Source organism: Rattus norvegicus, chromosome 17 (assembly GCF_021556685.1).
Source record: "Rattus norvegicus strain SHRSP/BbbUtx chromosome 17, alternate assembly SHRSP_T2T, whole genome shotgun sequence".
Classification (NCBI taxonomy): Eukaryota; Metazoa; Chordata; class Mammalia; order Rodentia; family Muridae; genus Rattus; species Rattus norvegicus.
Window position 1 is genome coordinate 21,969,365 of NC_141550.1, and position 21,643 is coordinate 21,991,007.

General features: G+C 42.9%; 1 protein-coding gene across 8 annotated transcripts in view; it reads right to left on the bottom strand.

Moving 5' to 3' along the window:
* Phactr1 (phosphatase and actin regulator 1) overlaps positions 1–13,757 on the bottom strand; it is a 477,602-nt gene extending 463,845 nt beyond the window's left edge. For 2 of the 8 annotated variants that reach the window (NM_001440178.1, NM_001440180.1), the window contains 2 exon segments: positions 11,737–11,887; positions 13,636–13,757. In NM_001440178.1, coding sequence (NP_001427107.1) covers positions 11,737–11,839 — 103 coding nt within the window. In that variant the 5' untranslated portion in view covers positions 11,840–11,887; positions 13,636–13,757. 8 annotated transcript variants of the gene reach the window in all.
* Positions 13,758–21,643: the final 7,886 nt, after the last annotated feature.

Consider the following 21,643-nt stretch of genomic DNA (forward strand, 5'->3'; position numbering starts at 1 on the left):
TGGATAGTTGTTGGCACGTCTTGAACAAGAAGAACCGCACTCTGTTGTTGGGAAGTTGGGATCACAGATTTTCTTCAATGGACGAGTCGGAAGCAAAGACCTGCCTAGGACGGATTAGGTGGATGTTTTATTTGCATTCTGTTGTGTCTACAGATGGGCTGCTGATGGTAATCAGATCACAGGGCATTAGTCAGACACTCTGTCTAGTAAATAACAGAAGAACTGAATCAGGGACACAATCCAGCTGGCAAAGTTACCTTTGGGGCAAAACCAAAACACAATGGACCTGTCTCCCTTCCTTCAAACTCTGTCTGATTATTAATCCTTAGTTTTGATGCACTTTAATTAATTTTAAAATTAAAATTAAGAGATTAAAAATAATCCGTGGGTCTTGATTTAGATCAAGAGCATATGCCAGGGTGCGTTCGTGTGGCTCCCAGGGACGTAAGCCTATGCTCTGGGGTATAGGGTCCCCTATTTTAGGTGATGGGGAAGGCTTCAGTTTGGTTTGGTTTGTGGTCTGCATCTTCTAAATTTTCTATAACTATTATGAACTATATTGGTACTGAGGAGGAAAAGGTGAGTTATAAATGTTGTGAGAAATCCCATGGGGACCTAGGAAAGTTGCCTCTTAGGTAAATCAATGGAGGTCTCTCCTCCCATTGCAATAGTTTCCCAAGGAAGAAAGTTTCAATGTTCCTTTAGGGAGTTTCTCCTCCAGTGTAATTGCATAAAATGACTGTGGTGTCGCATTCTTGTCATTCAGCTCCAGAGACACTCTGCCTCTGGACATGAACTGAGTGAGCACTCTATATTTTGTCTGCTCACAGTGTGTGTGTGTGTGTGTGTGTGTGTGTGTGTGTTTGCTGGTAAATTTGCTCAATGAGAGAACCCTGACCTAGAAGACGCCATGTAGAGGATCACAAGGGTCAAGATTTAATTATGGCTTTGGGGTTTTGAAAAGTTGCTTGATCATTGGGATATGTATAAAATGGACATGATAAAAAATACACTCTACAAATTTCCCTTTGGTGAATCTAATGAGACAATGAAAAGACCCTGCTACATACTGAGGCCTCCCCTCCCCTCTATTTTTTTCTTTGCAACTTTAGGCTGTTGAGTGAATTCAACAAGAAAATCAGCTCTGTAGGGTGCTTGCAGTGTGGTCTGGCTTTTCAAAGGTCAAGTTAAGATTGGGCTACGGCAAGCGCCATTTTCTAGGACCAGCTTAGTCAACAGACTGTGTTTAATCAACTAAGCAGAAGACCTTGGTCCACATTGGTTCGAAAGAAAAGTAAGGCCTATTTTTGACAGCTGCAGTAAAACCTCTTGTTTCTCTTCTTCCGAAGTGTCCTGTAACAAACTATAATTTTTCTATGGTAAATGAGTTGTTTTGTTATATTTTAGATTTGTTTCTTAATCTTCTAATTAAGGACATTGCTTCTGATGAAAACCTAATCCAGAATTTGAAATGGTCTTGGTGGCTGCAAACATTTGCTTCATGTAAGTGTTTAAAATGGGCTATTAGTTTTCAGTATTAGTGCTAAAGAGAAAATACTGTGTTTATAGTCCGAAGTGTAATTTAGAGTGTTTCCTGACAATCTCCTAGTCCTCTAAATAATATAAAAGGGAAGATTAAGCTTCAGAAGAAATACAACACAAAACCACTTTTAATCAGTGTCAGCAAATAGTTTTCAGGAATTAATTATTGTGTCACAGTGAGCGTTTTGGATTATTCTCTGAGATCTCAACACCAAGACTTCAGTCCATGAATCTTATTTTATATTGGTGATTACATAGATTCAAGATTCAAAAAATTCTCCCAATTCAATACATTCTAAATTAATTTCCCCCTTCCTGATTCTCATCTTAATAATCCTTCTCTCAGTGAAAAGCTTCCAATACACAAAGGGAACATCTCAGGACCTTTTGACACACTGCTCTCTCAGTATCCAGCTGTCTTACTGTCACACACATAGAAAGAATCTTCACAAGGATTCCAGACCCTGCCTCCTGAATTCTCCCAGTTTGTTCACTGCCCAATTATGTTTGCATCACTGCAGTAGCCTGTGACACTCATGGTTTTAGTCTTTTTCTCCCTTATCAGCCCTCCTATCTGTGACCTTCATGAAAACACATTTGAGCACAGATCCCCATGGTGCTGTATTATTTAGTGAACTCAACATCTGCTTTGGAACTTCTTAGTTCAACCAACAAAGCCTCGAACATGTTGGCTTCTGCCTACTGATCTAGTCCCCTCTTTTGTAATTCTGCACCTGTGTCCCCCCTTGCAACAAACGCAGGACTCTAATGGATCACTCTCTTCAGACAACATGGCTTATTACATCACTTCAGACTGCCCAGAAGGTGCTTCATTGTCCTCACTAGATTCAACTGAAAGGAAAGTTACTGGCCCCATTATCTTGAATAGCAACTTGGAAAGGCATTGCATCTGTGATGCTAGGAAATCTTAAGAAATGGACAAGGTGGCTAATATTACCCAATAGTAAAGCTGCAAACAGGAAATTTTTGGAATCTGTTAGTAAGTTTGTTTCAACATCAGTTCCATAGGTTTATTTTTATTTGTGTATCTGTGTGTGTGCATACGTGTGTGTGAATGTGTGTGTGTGTGTGTGTGTGTGTGTGTGTGACCTGCACATAGGGAAGTGCACTGTCTGCATGTCTGCTGCCCACATAAATCAGAAGAGGGTATCTGATCCCTCTGCAGTTGGAGTTATAGAAACCACTGTGTAGATTCTTGGAACTGAATGCAGATCCTTTGTGACCACTGAGCCATTGTTCCAGCACCTTCCCTAGTATTTTTATATTTTAAGATTGCCTCACCTTTCTGAAGTGCTTAGAATTATAAATTGGGAGTCAACAACATTTGAGAAGAGATGAAATGGGGTAGAGATCTCTGTGGGAAGATAGAACCCTGCCCCTTTCTCTTGAGGGATGATAAAATTTAAGGGGAACCGACATCAGAGCAACGACTGGTTATATGAATATTCAGTGCCTAATGGTTTGCTTAATGCTTCACATTCATTTCTTCACTACTTAGAAACCATGTATTCCTATGTCACGTTCATGCCTTTTGGGAGAGCCAGACGCTGTCTGTGCTATTATCCAATGTTAGTAAATGATCTTAATTCATTTTCTATCACTCTGCTTATTTCCTTGTATTGCCTGTCCTCAGCCAGAGTCTGTGAATGCAATGCTATCTACATATTATTCTGCCTTGATGAAATATTCCTGTTTCAAAATTCCTAAAACACAACAGAATGAACACCACTTCCATTGTAAGGGAGTCCCCGCACTTTTCCGGAAGTCATATGTTGTTAGGCAGTTTGTGAGATGCCGTTTTGTTTCATTCAGTCCTCAAATTTGCCCTTTGGATTAAGAACTCTTGAATTCAGACACAGCACTTCAAAGGTCTGCTTTAGCCTTATCAATGTCCATTCAGGAGGTTCACGCCTCTGAGTGTCAATGGCTCCCTGGGAAAGCATTAAACACATTGAGCATGGGACCGACTGGGAGCTAGCTTTGCTATGCTGGACTCCCCTGTCCTTGTCTGTGCTATGGAGGCACAGAGCCAGCCGGGGCACTGGAAGTTTTCTTTCTTGCATTCTTTAAAAACAAAGAAACAATTTTTTTCCCACAAATAGATTTGTTTGGGCAAACCAAGAGCGAGGCTCCATCCCCAGCACCTGTGAATTGTTTCTGCTAATTGGGTCAAGGCTGATGCTAGTCAGTGTGGGCTGCCTTTGAATCCGCTCTTCCAAATGCCGCATGTGAGCGTGGGAGTTATTAATTGATTGGAAGGCTTTCCTTGTCTTTCCATGTCATCTTCCCCCCCTCTCCCATGCTTCATTATTTCAGGCTCTCCCTTCCTCTCACTCTCTGCTCTGCAGAGGAAACCTGAACCCCATTATGTGTCAAAGCAGATGGTTACTAGATGCAAGACACTCCAAATACCGAGGACCTCCCCAGGAGCTCCTTCATGAGCGCTCCGAAGCTGGAGCTGGCCCTCGTGGTCCTTTAATCCACGGGACTGGAGGACTGGCTGTTTCTGTGATGTTTTCCCTCTTTATGGCTGTTTCTGTGATGTTTTCCCTCTTTATCCGCTTTCATTCTCTCCTTCACACACAGTGTTCTCTGTATTAAACACAGGTTGGGAGAGCCTGTGTGTGAGCAATTAGAGGTCTAAAATGGACCGTGTGGGAGGCCAGGAGGGCAGGCTTGGGAGTTGCTTTGTCATCCCTGAGTGAAGCACAGCTTGCCACTTCCTTGCTAGAGTTACAAAGAACAGATTCCCAACCTCCTCCACAGGGATTTGTTGAGGGCGATAACCTGATCACCAACCCCAAAAATGAGACCAGAAAGGATTTTGTCAAGTTTTCATATGAGACCTTTTTCTGAAACAGAGTCTAAAAGTTAGCATGTAAGTTACCTGGGTAATGAGCCAAGTAAGACGTAGGAAGGAACCATTTTGTGGGGAGACCAGAGACATGGCTGATACTGCTGTGCTGGTGCTAACAGGACTCAAAGGGGCAGACAGAAAGGTGTTACTGTGATGTAGACAATTTTAATCCACTTGTCAGGTATCCCTTAAATGGGCCCTGGATTGACTTGTGGTCATTGCTTGTACCCTAGCTTTTCTGGAGAAAACCAGACCTCCACCACCTTCAGGAGTGAACCACACCTGAGGTTTCCGGAGACAGGGATAGAGAAAGAGTACAGCCTTCCGCTTGCTGAATGACCAAGCCTCTTAAAACATGGCAGGGACCCTGTGTGCTGTTCTCACAGTGCATTTCCAATTAGCAACTCTGATGGATCTCCACAGCTTCCTCCACGGTGCCTGGTTGGAAACAAGAGCATGAGTGGACGCTGCATTGGAGATCAATTGGCCAAAATGTGTGAGGCCTGGACTGGGCCGCAGGGGGTTAAAGACAAAAGGGAAGGGAATCTGGTAAGGCACAGGTCAGAACTCAGTTTCTGAACTCATTCAGAGCACTCTTTGACTTGGTCTCATGTAAGTTATCACAGGCTTCATCCCTTTCATAACTACTTCCGGACAGAGGGAAAACTCAGCCATTATCGACAATTATACATTAAAATCCTCATTGCCTCTGGAAATTTGGCTTCAAGGTCTATAATTGTTCAATAACATACCTAAACTTTTCCTGTAATATTTTCCTTTCTCGTTTGAGTTTTTAATGGATTTCTTTTGTTTCGTAACAGATATATCTGCGTTGCTGACTTTCATTTCCCACATCTTAATTCTTTCTAGCAGGTTTTTTTATGCACCCCTCCCCTCAGCCTTAAGCGCTTTCCACTTTCAACTAAAGATTTTAAGATTTTAAAAGGAATTTTGGTTGGGGAGCACTGTTTTCCATGTCTGAAGCTTTAAGTCTTTTTTCTGAATCTGAAGTTTCTCCTTGAAAATGTAGACTGAAGGATTCCTGTTCTACCAGGTCAGTAGAGGCATTCAATAAATCATAATGCCCTCTTTTATAACAAGGATGATGCTGCCACCAAGAAAATGGTATTTAAGGAGAACACCCTGTTTGAGGTAGATAGGAGACATTTAAGTAACTAATATCAGTATTAGGACTAATTCACACACACACATACACACACACACACACACACACACACACACAGAGAGATGGAAGGCATTTAAATAACAAGAAGATATTATTAGTGACTAATTGATAAGAACACTGTCTCTCTGTCTGTCTCTGAGTGTCTCTGTCTCTTCCTCCTCTCTCTTCTCTCTCTCTCTCTCTCTCTCTCTCTCTCTCTCTCTCTCTCTCTCTCTCTCTCCCTCCTCATTTAACCCCTCAACCTTCCTTGGATCTGGAGGTAGCCAATTATTTTGATGAAGAACCCAAGGCTTAGAGAGGCTGCCATTTTCTTGAGTTCCTCTATCAAGTGAGTGGAGGGATTTCCTATGGGGTAAAACTGGAGCCCTGTACTATGACAAGGCTATCATGTAGACGTAGGAGAAACATCAGGAAACATCAGGCAAAACTCACTGGGAGGTACTGTTGGTGCTAGCCATGGTCTTGCCTTACGCAGAGGAAAAGGAAGAATGCTATTGTTAATTAACCATTACTAATGTCTTGCAGCTAATTGAGTAATGCCAAATGTCTTTGTCTCTTGGGACCATACTAAGAAATCCCAGAGGTGTAAAGGTTAGGATGGTTGGAGAACATTCAACTGAAAGCTGACGATTCAAAGGCCAATGTTTTGATGCATTTCTTGTGTGGAGGGAAGCACATAACAAAAGGTAGAGATGAACAATAGTATCAACCAACCAGACACCTCAGAGCCCCCGGGGAATAAACCACCAACCAAAGAGTACCCATGGCTCCAGATGTAGCAGAGGATGGCATTGTCTGGCATCAATAGGAGGAGAAGTCCTTGGTCCTGTGAAGGCTCATTTCCCCAATGTAGAGGAATGCCAGGTGGGAGTGGGTGGGTATGAGTGGGAGCATCTTCATAGAAGCAGGGGGGAGGGGCATGGGAGCAGGGGAGAAGGGGATAACATTTGAAATATAAATACATGAAATATCCAATAAAAATTGATGCTCAAGAAAAGGTGGAGGTGAGGGGGCACTGAGGGTTGACAGAAAGGTTTCACTGAATGTTTCTTTGTTCGTAAAACTACTTGAAGAGATTCTGAGAAGCTCACCGTGGCATTCATCAGTTGTCAGAACTGGCATTTCCCTTTGTCGAACAAGACAATGCAGACAAGAGAAAAGGTACATTATGAGGAGCACCAAGGGCTTCAAATGCCACGAGTTATGCAAAGTGATAAAGGAGGGGGGATTGTGATTGGGGGCTCTAAATGTGACTGTCTGGTAGCTTTAGTCAACTGACTGCCTATTAATATGTTGAAGGTAATATCAATGTCCAGTGACATTGATAGCTTTTATGTAAAAAAAAAAAATGGAGCTAGCTTTGCAGATATCCAAATGGATGGCCGGTTTCAAGAATCTTCCACTCTTCAATTTTAAATTCTCTCTCTCTCTCTCTCTCTCTCTCTCTCTCTCTCTCTCTCTCTCTGTGTGTGTGTGTGTGTGTGTGTGTGTGTGTGTGTGTTCACATATAATCACATGATTGAGGATGTCAGCTGTCAAACTTGGTGGCTATTTCTTAGGCACCATTTAGATGGGCAGCTTTTAAGACCCAGTGTCTCACCAGGTCCTAGAACTCAGTAATTAGGGCAACAAAGCCCCAGAATCTCTGGGCTTCCCCAGCACTGGCGTTAGAGGAGCTCCATTGCTTCACATACACATGTGTCCCTGAGTTTTTGTGGCAAGCATGCTTGCAAATGAGTTACCTCCCCAGCTCCAAGTTAAATGTTCTAATCCACAACATGCATAGAATGCTGCAATCCCTAATTCCCAGTGCTTTATTGGGGATAAACATATGCAATGAATATGTAAAGTGAAGTCTCTGATCCATGTATGTTCCTTTCTTGCTGTCTATTTGCCACTTTGGATCATTTGAACTCAGTTAATAAGAGATGACTTTGAAGGACGAGCATGTGGTTCAGTGGTAGAGCGCTTGCTTGCCTAGAATGTGTAAGACCTGTGTTACTTATAGGAAATATTTACAATATATGATAGTTTATAATACTTAGCTATCTAGGTGTGGCTAAGAAACATATTCAGGTAAAAATAGCCACAAAAGAATGGGCTATATATAGCTTAATGGTAAAGTACCTGCCCTAAGTTCAATCCCTGGCACTTACTTCTCACTCCCAAATAAAAATAAAAAAAAAGCTACAGGATATAGTCTTCAAATCTCATCTCTGATTGCCCATTGGGGGGGAAAAAGTCATGGAGAACCTTGTGAAATCTCTTGGGATGTTTCTAATCTACACTAGATACAATGCTTCCCCCACCAAACATGTAGAAAAGTGGTTAATCCTTCTTCATAGGCTTGACTGGGAAGCCAGTTGGAAACTAGGGTTCTGAAGACCTCGCTACTCAGATCCTGTTTCACTTAGTTTGGGGAGGGGAGGTTAAGGGAAACCCAGATGCCCATTTTAACTCATTTGTAAAAAGTTTAATGATGTCCCTCTCAGTGTAGTTGGGCACTGTGAAAGTCCCAGAGCCTGACATTGTGGGTGGAACTGTCATTGTCAGAACCTAATTAAGGGTAAACTTGAATGTGTCCTGTGGAGACCCATTTGACCTTTGAAGTCACATGTACTTCCAATTTCCAGAATCTTCCTTCTGAGTTACAGGTGGCCTTTACAGAGTTCTCTTTGTGTCACCAGAATATTCTGGGGTGAGGAGAACATTGTCTGCCAACAGAAGCCAAACAGGAGGCCTGTGGGCTTCACCACCTCCAACTCGTTCTCCAGAACACATCACAATGTTGATAACAGAATTCCCAGTCATCCAATCTTCCACATTTTACATTCAAACCAAAGAGAAATGGAGATAGGAGAAAGCAAGCTGTTTCATTATCAGAATAGAACACACACTTGACAGACTCAGGGATTTCCAAAGGGACTTCAAAGAGTTGGGACCTTTTGCTCTCGCTTTAGGAGCTCATGTCTTCCTCAGCTCCTCTCATATTAACTAACTAGAACATTCTCTTCTATTTTGGAACAGGATATTTTAATTTTCCAAGAAAAATTAAGCAAAAAAATACCTCTGAGTCACTTAAAAACATACTTCTAAAATGATTGCTTTGGATAGACATGCAGTCTATAATTAATTTTGAAGGTGTTCTTTAGAATTTTGTGAATAGTATATTCAATAAAGAGTAAATTGCACAGGAAAGGGAAGAAGGGGAACCCTTGGCGATTTATTTTCTTTCCTCCTTGAAGGATTTAGATCTCTGAGAACATGTGTTTGGTCTATAGAAATAGCCACACAAATGAATAACAAAGGAAATGAACACCCGGGCCCAATCAGGGTAATCCAAGCTCTGGATGGTGAGCTCTGTATGAAACTTCCGGTTAGACCTTTTAAGAAGAGAGTATCGCATCCACTCTCTTTTTAGATTGTCCTTACACCACCGTTTTGGTCTAGTCTGGCTGGGTTGAGAGCCACCTGGATTGTATGTCTCTTTGCCCCACATTCCTTTCATAAGAAACAGCCATCACATACCAGTCTGTCTCCTGGTACCCAGAGCCTTGACATGGATCCAACATAGGTTTTAGTCCTACACTGCAGACATGAGTCTGTGCTGTGGGAAGAGAGGGTTGAAGGCTGTGGTGCTGAGCCTTTACCCCCTCACTGCTCACTTGGAAGCCTTTATAAGACCTGGGGGTTTGGTGTCTTGGAAAGACCGAACACCTGTGCAAAGTGGGCAGCAGTGACTACAAAGGAGCCTGTGAACTGTAGTGGGAAACTGTGAGTTAGTGGAGACAGTGCTCCTCAAGCGGCCCTAAGTGTTGGGGGACTTGGTGACCATGTTTTAAGATAAATTGAAAGAACTGCTGGGGATGGGGGAAGATGCATGACAACATACTTTTATTATCGTTGAAGTCTGTGCTATGGTAGGTTTTCCTGTGATTTTACTTTTACCTAATATCTCTCTCTCTCTCTCTCTCTCTCTCTCTCTCTCTCTCTCTCTCTCTGTATTTGCTTTTCACTAGAAAAAGGGAGGTTGAGTTCCCATTAGTTAAGTTTTTTTTTATCTGCAAAGCCTTGGCTGCCTCGGGGACTGTCAGTCAGAGCAGAGAGGGCCTTTAACATGGGACACCTATTTTATTGATTCGATGATATTCAGTGTCTTATGCTGCAGATGTTGTTTGAAGCACTTTAAAGACGTCGACTCATTAACGTGCTTAACAACTTAGAAAGCGGTCACCATTATCATTTTGCAAAGGACTGTATGAGTTGACTTTTAAATACAGGTCCCTCGAGAGGTGTGCTGGCTCCGTCACTCCTGTTTAACTGCAAACTCTGAAACCACCAAAGCATCTGGATTTCTGATTTGAGGACCCCAGTTAATGGTTGGGGAGCCCACTGAAATCCTGCCAATCTAGGATTCCTGGAGTGGAAAGCAGCATCCTCCTCACCCGCAGGCACACGTGATCCCAAGGAGAAGCCATCGCGTATGCTGCCATCTCCCATGTGTTTCCCAGTTATTCCAGCTCTGGAGTCTACACCACCGTCACTGCTGGTGACAATTCTGACCACTCCACCCCCAGCTCCATCTGCTGCAGCTACCAGGCTGCCTTGTAATCTTCAAGCCTCCCACACACCCTGCCCGCTTTCCTCCCATAAAAGCCAAGAGTCCATCATCTTCAAGACTAAGTGAACAGACATCTTTCCCCTCCACAGTTAACTATTGCTTCCTTTCTTGATCTGCAGCGAGGCTGGATGAACCTGTCATGGAGTAAGGCTCTGAATGGAATGTACTGTATAAAATCAGGGGCCATAATGGGGTGGAAGCCTCTCTCTTCTCCCCTCCCTTCCAGCTCCATATCACTTCAGCCACCTTGATACTTGCAGTCCCAGAACAAGCTGCAGGTGTTAGCGAGCCTCTGACCCTTCTTCCCAAGAACATTCTTAGACCTCCGGAAGTGACAGAGAGTAGCAATGCTGCCTCTCTCCTCTTAGAGGGTGGGAATTAGCCATGGTATCACTTTCGCCAAAATCAGGCTATGCTGCTGAGCTAGATGACCCAAACGCATCCTGCAGATAATATCCAGCCCCTCTTGAATTTAAGAGCATAGGCTTATACTCAGAAAATGAAAGCAGGAGGCTTGAAAGCCCTCGAGGTTACCAAGAGCAACACACAAACAATTCATAAGAACACTTGGGAAAAATGGAGGTGGGGTATTATTATCAGTGCCCAAGAGGAGCTTCCTGTCACGTCACAAGTCAAACATGGAGGATTCTAATGCAGTGTATCTCCTTCCCAGCTCTGCGTTGTGACTTCCCAGAATTCAACTACTTCCCTGTTTAAACAGGACCACTGTCCACCTTTTCGGTGTGTGCTCTGGGATGCAGCCTTATACAAGGTCATTTGACTGGACATCTTAACAGTTTTGTGAAAAACACAAACTATGATTGAAGCAAAACAAACAAACAAACAAAATCTCCTACCCACCAGTTGGACAAAACATTTCGAATTCTTTGGTTACCTTAACAATGACAAAGGTTCCAAATGGAACCTGGACAGAAGAACAAGCAAGTTAGAGCCTAATTAACGACCTTGAACCAGGTAACGAAAGCACACGGTCTGCCTCACTTCACAGAAGAGGGTGGAGGCCCTTGAATGTGCACTGAGGATCGTTTAGAAAGCAACTGAGATCATTGAGACCGGGGAAGGCAGCTACACAAGTGGCTCACTTATCTCAGAAGCCCATAATCCAGCCGGATGGCACTCAGCTAGGTCAGGGTGCCCTGAGACTGCCACAAGTGCTGTATGTAGCTGCCTGTCTAAAAGTCCCCAGGTGGGAAAGCATCCATCCCCCCAGTCCTCTTAGCTATAAGCTCTGGACTCAGGGAGTCAAGCATCATGTTCTAGCAAAGCGCTCCGAGATATGCACCCAACACTTGCTTACACCTCCAGGGCTACGGACTTCTTTGGGCAGTTCTGAAATTCTGGCAGCACTTTGGTAAAGGATCTCAAGTTGGGAATATTAACTGATGAACTTCCAAGGCAGAGCTCAGGCTGTCAGCAGCTAATGCTGCTCTGTTTACAGTGAAGCAGGTGGGGGGACGGTGAGGGGCTCCCCTCTTTCCCATGTGTTACCTTGAGCTCCTTGGCTATAGAAGAATCTCTGTGCTGACTCCACATCCAGGAGTCTGTGAGCCGACTCAACGTCCAGAAAATAATCCATTTTGGGATAATCCATCTTCAATGTTCAGAACAGGATTTTGAGAGAAGGCAATCACTTAGATCTCTATAAAGGGGGAAGAGGAGAAAGCCACAGTATTTCAGGCTGTCAAGTGTGTGCATTCTTTAATTTAAATAAGAGTCCTCTGTTCTCATATGCCAACATTTGACTGACATTTCTAATTTCGAAGCCCCCACCACCAGAGCCCTTCTATTGTATGAGAAGATTCAACCTTTAGTTAACACCGATTAAAAATAATATATTCTGCCTGAGAAAATAAAGCCATCCAGGTTAAAGAGACGTTAACATACTGTTTTTCTCCTTGCTGTATGTTACCTGACGAAAGGTATACTTTTGAATCCATATGCCTCCAGTTTGCAAAAGTCTGCCTGATAAATGGCATTAGAAGGTATCACCCTACCTGTAACTTGCTCTTCAATTGCTCCAGGGGTGTCTGGTGTCCCCTTTAGTACAGAGCATCCCCTGGGAATCCGAGCCTCCTCTCAGAGACACTTTGCAATATAGGCTGGCTTGTTCGCTGTACAAATGCCTTGAATTCCTTAGACCTCAGCCATTCCCTTCAGCACAATCTATACAGTGCGACTGGCTTATCTGCCTGAACCCGGTATAGGCTGCTTTTGATACAGAATTATGGTTCGTGCAGCAGTGGCAAACACCACAGCCTTGCCAGGTTTCCCACAGCATGCAGTACCCTGGCGTGAAAAACAGCCAGCCCCTTCTCACAGAGCCCATGCAGTTACCCCTGATACCGGCACAGATGAACTAGTTCTATTTCTGCACTATTATATTTTTAAGGAGGAACAAGATGAAGTCTTTAAAAATCAGACTCTGAAGGCTAAAGCGATCGCTCGTTTTCTAAGTCCGCACACTCTCATCCAAGAAACCGGGTCTGTCAAGAGGAAACTTTTTAAAAAAAAATATATAGCCCAAGGTACCCCAACGGCAAAGAATACTTACTGTGAAAGAAAAAAATAAAAAGTAAAACCAAGGGCTTGTCGATAGTCCAAGTGAACAATTTCAACCAGCTGCTTTGATCTTATTAAATATTCCCAGCAAAAGTAAACGGTTTTGATTATCTGATTAGATCGGTGATGAATAATGTATTCTGTCCACTGGACTTTCTCTATCAGATAAAATGGCCAGAACATGTTACCTTAGCAACCGAAGGTGACGCCAGTTTCAGCCTCTCCACGCCCTCCTCTGCGAAGGAAGGAAATTACCACTTTCCCATGTAAAACTTTGGCAGGGAAACCATCGAAATCTACATGAAGATTTTTACATCACCCAGGGTCATTCACAGCCTACTCTCCCACCTCTCGGACAGAGATATCGCACGGTTATTTAAAAATCGGAATCTCTGCTTTAATAATCTATTTTCACAATCTCAAAGCCCAGTCTGCTTTGCAGGAAGAACAAAAATACGTGGTAAATGATTAAGCAGTGGAGAGGACTCTAGTGTTTAGACCATGTTGGAGCACCTGCCTTCATCCTACTGCGGATCAGGGCAGGGTGGTGAAGAAAGGCTATTTTACTGGCAGTGTGGTGTGTTCGACATTCCCATTATAATTAATACATAAACAGTCACCACCGGCATCCAGGCTGAAAATAACTCCTTCCTTCTGTGAATCGGTCCCTAGAAACAGCTTAAAAGCTGTCTGAAATTTCCCAGATTTTGAAAGCCGCATTGTAACACAGATTCCCACAGGAGACAACCCCTAGCCTACCAAAGGCAACACAGCCAGAAAGACATGCGGGTGTGGGGGGGAAGGTTCTCAAAGTTAGGAGATACTCACCAGCACTTGTGCCCTTTCAACAGGACGCTTCCAGAGAGCAGGCGGAGCAGGGCTGCTAAGCCTGTGAGCCCAAATGAACAGCTTCTAATTTTCCCTTCAATCTCCAGTCAAGAGCACTGAGTGGAGGGAAATGATGGATCTGCCGGTTTTATATTGTGATGAAATGCCCCCTCCCCCCACTAAGCCAGGCTCTGAGTGGGGCTGCTCTTTAGAACACATTAGCCTGCTAATTTAAGAAAATTGAAAGGTTTTGTTTTACCGTCTTTTATGTGTTCTTTTCTGCTACCCCCTCAATTTCATTTGCATTTAAAATGATTCTCCTGTCTCCTAGGCTCTCAAAGGTGTGGAATACTTGCTAATCCTGAAGGCTGCTCCCGGTAGGGTTTGGTGCCCTGCCATTTCCTTCTGAGCTGCCAAACAAGGTGAGCAATTAAAACTGCGAGCTACATTCTGAAGAGAAACTCAGAAGGCCAGTCGGGTTTCACCCTCCCTCTTTTTATCTGTGCACGGTCAGATCTTCAAAATGCCTAAATGGGCTCCTCTTTTCTGATGGCCACAGAATTCTTATCTCAACAGCAAAAACATGCTTTGGTTGCGCCCCTCAGTTAGCCTGGTTTGATATCCTCCTTACTGCACCCCAGGAAGGTCTTGTAGGCATGAGGATTTGAGCTATGGCCTTAAAAGCCATGATGCTAATCAAATCATGCCCCAGTGTGTGCTTTCTGCAACCTTCTTCCACCTTGTACGGACCAAGCAGAAGTGATGATTAGTACAGGGCAGCGTATAGCATCAGCATGGGTTGTTAAGACAAGAGAAGCAAGCGATGCTTGCAAGGACTTGGAAGGACGGTCAGACTCTGTTTTCCCATGTCCACAGCTTAGCCAGGAGACAAGTGCCAGTGAGTGAGTGACTGCTAACTCTGAAAACTGTCTTTTTATGTGTCTTTCTTGTTACCTTGCCTTTAGGTTAGGGGGTTGTTTCTCATAAGAGAACCCGGGAAATGCCTTGCTGACTGTCTTGTAGGTCAACAATAGGGTGGGGCTCTCCCACCCTACTGAATTAGTGCAGCAGAGAGATCAGCCTTGTGGAAGACCTAAATGTAATGATCAATCAAAAGGCCTTGGGGAGAAGTCAGCTTGGTCTCTGAATGTGCAAAGCTTTGCTCAGACCCCTGGCCTTAGATATTGAAGGTTGAATTTCTATTCAGCCCTCAGTAGAGACAGGTGAACACTTGACATTTACAAGAAGAGAAAGCTGTCTTCTGGTTCCTTTCACTTACAGTAGAGTGTGGGCGACAGGTTCTAGCCCTCTATTGTGCTTCTACAGAAATTATAGTGACTCATAGGTGAGAGAGATGCAGGGGAGGGAGAGTGGAGAGAGAAATGAGAGAAAAGGAGAGAAAGGGGAGATTAAGCTGAAAAAACGTCAGATTCTGTGTGAAGTGTAGATGAGCCTGGGATGGGAGACAATGCTAAATAGGACATTTGAAAAATAGATTGTGTTCCTGGGACGGAGAGCGCCTTTGGAATTCAGTGATTTCTAGAGTACAGACCTAGGAAAGGAAACTTGAGGTACTTTATAAAATGCTGGGGCTGGGGAGAGGATTCCGTGGGTAAAGTGCTTGTGTTAGGACCCGAGGTTCAATCTTTCGCACCTTCATAAAAGCCAGATGGAATGCCAGTGTTCCAGATGTAAAGTAGAGACATGAGAATCCCTGGACTTTGTAGGCCAGCTAGCCTGGTACATACAGCAGCAAATGACAAAAGGACCCTGCTTCAGACATGAGGAACTGTGGTGACTGACACCTAGAGTTGTCTCTTAACCCCCACATGTATGCTGTGGCACACGTGCAGGCTTTCTCTTTCTCTCTCTGTCTCTCTGTCTCTCTCTGTCTCTCTGTCCCTCTCTCTCTCTGTCTCTTTCTCTCTCTCTCTCTCTGTATGTGTATGTGTCTGTCTGTCTGTGTCTGTCTCTCGGTGTCTGTCTCTCTTTCTCTTTCTCTCTCTCTGTCTCTCTCTTCTCTCTCTGTCTCTTTCTCTCTGTCTCTCTCTGTCTCTCTGTCTCTCTCTTTCTCTCTGTCTCTCTCTCTCTCTGCCTCTCTCTCTTTCCCTCCCTCCCTCCCTCCCTCCCTCTCAAGTAATGGAAATGATGTGAAAAGCCTATGATTTCTTTTTAAATGGGTAAGATTTTAACTTTTAAAAAGCAATGATTTTTAGGAAATGATTTACTCACAAAAGGGACATCCTTTTACTAAATAATCATTATATTTTCAAAATATTATCCAACCAGATTTTAAAATAGACTTCCTTCCTTCCTGCTTTTTTGAGATGGGGTTTTTCTGTGTAGCTCTGGCTGTCCTAAAACTTGCTTTGTCACGACTGGGGTGACCTTCAACTGGAAGCTCCACCTGTTCTATCTCACAGGAGCTGGGGTTAAAAGCATGTGACACCTTGCTTGGCTCTGAACTAGAGTTTCGAAGTTGATGATTTTATTCTTTGAGGTGACATAGGTTACATACAGGAACATTCGTGTGATGAAATTATCATTTATTATTGATGTTCGTATAACGTTGAGGATCAAACCAAGGACTTGTGCAAACTAGACAAGCACTCCACCACCGAGTTGTGTCCCCAGATCTCAGTTTAATGAATGGTGTAATTCAGGCTAGCCTGAAACCCTGTATAGTCTAGGTTGACTTTGAGCTCCATATAATCTAGTCTAGACCTCAACTCATGATTCTCCTGTCTTATCCTCCAGGGTTGGGATTCACCACTACTTCCAACTAGAAATTTATTTGTAAAGTTGGAAAGCATAGCAATTACCCCAAAACAAAGTCAGGACCTGGTCAGCTGTATTTTTTTTTAACTTTTACCTATTTAAAAGTACCACTAAGTTCATTATATGTCGCCCCATTGTTCTGACATACATTACAGAGTATTTGGTGATGTCCCAGACCAACATTTATGGAGCGCTGGACAATTTATTCAAAAACATCCCAAGTTCAAGCTAAGTCAGACAATGTCAATATAACCATGTGACATATAAATAAAAGCTAATTTTAAAAATCAAAAGAAATCAAACCATATAAAAGCATAAGGCAAACTGTTTCCAGTTTGGTGGTAAGAAGATAGGTCTGCAATGTGCATATAAAGTGTAGAATGATTGCATTGACTTGTTTCAGAGTAGAACCCAGGCATAAGTAAAGACATTGTCTGTGTTACTTGACCTTTGGTTGTAAACTTACTCATTCTATTGACACTGTGAGACCAAGCCATTCAGGAAGAGAAGACCACAAGAAACTTGTTCTTCTTGGTCTTCTCTGGGTTTGGGCAGGGTTTAATATGCTGGCTGAAGTTCCTCTTATTTATAATTGTACAATGACCTTCTTAACCCAGTTGTCTCTATTATATTATAGAATTCTCTAGGAAACCCTGGTTAGACTCTATAAAATTCTGTCTTCTGCCTGCATGAGATCTTGGGGACATTTTTCTTTGGATAATAAACCGTGTATACTTAACTTGGGAATATTAGAGTATCTCTTAAAGTAAATAACATCCTAGGTGTCTTGGGAGAGCACTTAGGTTGACGGCCTTAGGTAAATCACTAGCTTGCTAAACAAGTGTGGCTGTCACTCCCTCAGGATATGTAGGAGATTGGTTCCAGCACCCTCATAAATTTCAGAATCTTCAAGTGCTCAAGTCTTTTATATCATGTGCTGTACTATTTTCATACAACTTTCACACATCCTCTGAGTACTTAAAATTTCCCTAGGTAACACATGACACCTAGTATAGTGCAGAAGCTACATAATAATTGTTATATATTATTGCCTAGAGAATTATAGCAAGAAGAACATCCTCCACATATTCAGTATAGCTGCATTTTTTTCCACTGGATGTTTTGATCCCCAGTTTGTTGAATATATAGATGGGCCCATAGATACATAGGTTGACTACACAGAAAGCTTTCTCCATTCATTTTTATTGAGTTGATCCTCAGATAGGTACAGTTCAAAAGCAATAGTTTGGGGATAGGGACATGACTCATCAGGTAAAAGTACTCCTGAGGACTGAAGTCTGGATCCTCACTTCCCATATGAAATGCTGGGTAGTCATGGTAGTTCATCTGCAAACCCAGTGTGCAGGAAGCGGAAACAGGAGATTCCCTAGAGCAAGTTGGCCATCTAGACAAGCTGATGGATGAACTCTGGCTTCCAGTGAGAGACCTTGTCTCAGTATGTCAAGTGGAGAATGATCCACAAAGATACCTGATGTCAACCCAACCTCTGACTGCCACACACTTGTATGCACATGTACAAACATGTGTGTACCCATATACATGTGCAAAAAGAGGAAAAATATACATGCATACATGCTACTGGCTCCTCTCTGGCAAATCATTCTATTAAATCTTAACCTTTGACTCATGAGAAATCTTTTTCTCATTAAGCCATGCACATACTAGAGGACCAAGTAGACTCCATGATTTTAAAAGAAAGAAAAGAATACTTGAGGTTGGAAAGGAAGAGTGATGACTGGGACAGAGGAAGAACTGGAGGGGAGAAGCCTTGATCAAAACATTATATACATGTATGAAGTTCTTAATCAATAAAATAAAAGGGGGGGGGAGGCTGTCATCAAATAGCATGCTTCTGCAAACATTCTATCTATGGCTTTATTCACATGAAAATTTCCCTGGAAGAAGAAATACTTTGAGGCACCATCAGTTATTTTTACATAAGAGCAAATTAATTTCTACTGCTGCTTTTGGAGGAAGGTTTGATAATAGTTGGAAGTTAACATAAAAAGGCAGGGGATTAAAACAGACAGACAGACAAAAGAACTTTTATGTTGAGCAAGAGCTTCATTTTTATCTCATACAGGCCCATGGCTGTATTTGGAGGGTTTTCTTATATATGAGGTGTTAGTGTTTGTCAGGAGAGAGCATTGAATCTGCAGACATCATAATGAGGATCACGGTTTGAAGATGTCTGGATGGTCCAGAGGCAGGGCCTTTTTAATCCAAGATTTTGTTATTATTTAGAATGTGTCCATGTGTGTGTATGCCTGCCTGTGCCCATGGGTGCTTAGGAGCATGGGTGCGTGTGTGTATGCATGGGTGTGTCGGTACATGGTTGCATCCATGTGTGCATGTGCGTGAGTGCGTGCGTGCATGTGTGGTGTGTGTGTGTGTGTGTGTGTGTGTATGTGTGTGTGGTTTGTGAGGGCACATGAGGGGAGGCCAAGAGAGAGTGTTAGGTCACCTGAACCTGGAGTTATGAGAGGTTATAAGCTCTCCAGAGTGAGTGCTGAAAACCAAACAAGGGTCCCTTACAAGAACAATAGCCATTGTTAATCACTGAAACACCTCTCTAACACCAGAGGCCGATTTTAAAATCCTATTCAAAGACCTTTTTGCTAAAGGGTCTCCCTTGGCCAGTCCTCTTTAGGGTCTGCACTAGGAAACACCACAGTAGAGAAATGGTCTTAGAAGTTAAGGAGGAGACAGTCAGCGGAACAAATGCTTCTGGCTCCTCTTGCTGCTGCTTCTAAAAATAACCGTTCCCTCCGTGACTATGTTGGCGGGAACTCAGTTCAAAGCATAAACAACGTGAGTTCGAATACCCAGCTTACCCTCTGCCAAATAGATTCTGATATGTTCATCTTGCTTATGATATGCAAATCTCCTTGCTTTGCAGAAAAAAAAAATAGTCAGAAGCATAGAAGCTCGGTGACTTTAGATATTGGACTCAAAGTAGGAAAATGAAAAAATGCTGAGCTGAGAAGACAAGAAATTCCCAAGCGTCTCTACTCACGGCATCTCCCTGGTCTCTAGTTCTGAAGTCACGAAGATAACACACGTGTTGGTAGTAGTAGCCTTTGAAACATGAGTTTTAGGACACAGACAATATTTGACTTTACTTCTAGAATGATGTCACGGTGTCCTGGATTTTCTGTGTGTTTAAAGTGTGTTTTCAGTTCTCTTGGAGGGGACAGAAAATTGAGCACAAGTTAAATTGCTCATTCCGATTCTTAAAACGCAAGATCGAAACTTGAAAACATCAAGAAGACATGATGTTTATGATCTCAAAGGGACTCAACTCTGCTGGACTCCATGGGGATCCCAGGGCCCTGCACTTTCAACACACATTAGGAAAACCATGCTGATCCCACCACTGAGTGCCTACAGGGAGGCAAGGAAAATGGAGGATCTCAAAGTAGTACTTCAAAGGGACTTTAGTGATTATTTCCCTCATTTTGGGATTTAAATACACTGTTAAATTCTACATCAAGATTTCTAAGCCTTAATACTTATGGTTTTCCCTGTGTGTGCGTATGCAAGGCTGAAGGATTCTCATCACTGCCTAACAAATACTGTTACTCATGATAGAGTTGCAAATGTAATTCGTTGTTCAGAGCTGAACAGCTTCAGTATCTGTCACCCAAAGGTATCGAAGACATCAGGGTCCCAATTCCTCATTCTAGATCTAGCTGATGCTCAAACTCTAATGTCACAGGGATGGGGGGCTTACTTGTGGAACAAAGGAAATTTTATTGGTAGTCATTGAATGATAACTTTTCATAAATATTAGTAGTACCTGAAGGGGAAAAAATCTGCAGAAATGTTTTACTCAATTGTTCAGGAAACGACACACAGAAGTAGTGAACAGTATTGGCTTAAGAATTTGGGTGCTCTAGATGCACAGAACACATGAAACTCAAGAGGGATGACCAAAATGTGAATGCTTCACTCCTTCTTTAAAAGGGGAACAAGAATATCCTTGCCTAGGGAGGCAAAGTTTAGAACAGAGGTAGAAGGAACACCCATTCAGAGCCTGCCCCACATGTGGCCCATACATATACAGCCACCAAACTAGATAAGATGGATGAAGCAAAGAAGTGCAGGCCGACAGGAACCGGATATAGATTTCTCCTGAGAGACACACCCAGAATACAGCAAATACATAGGCGAATGCCAGCAGCAAACCACTGAACTGAGAACGGGACCTCTGTTGAAGGAATCAGAGAAAGGACTGGAAGAGCTTGAAGGGGCTTGAGACCCCATATGAACAACAATGTCAAGCAACCAGAGCCTCCAGAGACTAAGCCACTACCCAAAGACTATACATGGACTGACCCTGGGCTCCAACCGCATAGGTAGCAATGAATAGCCTAGTAAGGGCACCAGTGGCAGGGGAAGCCCTTGGTCCTGCCAAGACTGAACACCTAGTGAACGTGATTGTTGGGGGGAGGGCGGTAATGTGGAAAGGATGAGAAGGGGAAGCCTATATAGAAGGGGAGGAGGAGGGGCTAGGGGGATGTTGGCCTGGAAACCGGGAAGGGGAATAACAATCGAAATGTAAGTAAGAAATACTCAAGTTAATAAAGATAAAAAAAAATAAAAAAGAAGTGGTCATACCAAGTCAAACCCCTCCCCCCCAAAAAAAAGAATTTGGGTGCTAATATTTATAACTAGCAAAGCAAGCTAACCTTGGGGGGTAGGGACACAAATTGATAAAAAAAATCAAGGTCAAGTGTGATAATGTATGCAGACAACACAGAATACAATATAGACAGTGTTGAGGTCCAATTTTTTTGGAAATAGTTAATGGGCAGTAAACAGCTACAAAGATTTATAAAAGGTAGGGCCTCCAAACTGCATCCATCTACCATAAAAGACAAAATGTTACCTCCATCACTTTTATTGCAAATCAGGTCCAGGTGTATTGGAACACACTTGTCCCATATGCTGTCAGTATCTCTGACTTGTGCTAAGGTCAGTGGTGGATATGTAAATATCTAATGAACTGATGCACGCCAAGCGTCTAATGTGTGTCTGATTTGTGGCGAACTTCTGAGGAGCCTTAGTTATTGTAATGTTTTTCCATTACAGAGAGTACTTTTATTGTTTTAAACAGAGGATTGGTTAGGGAGCACCAAGGCCGTGATAAGATATTAGCACTGAAAGTGCGTTCTCTATCCTTTTTATTACCCTGACTCCCTGGGAG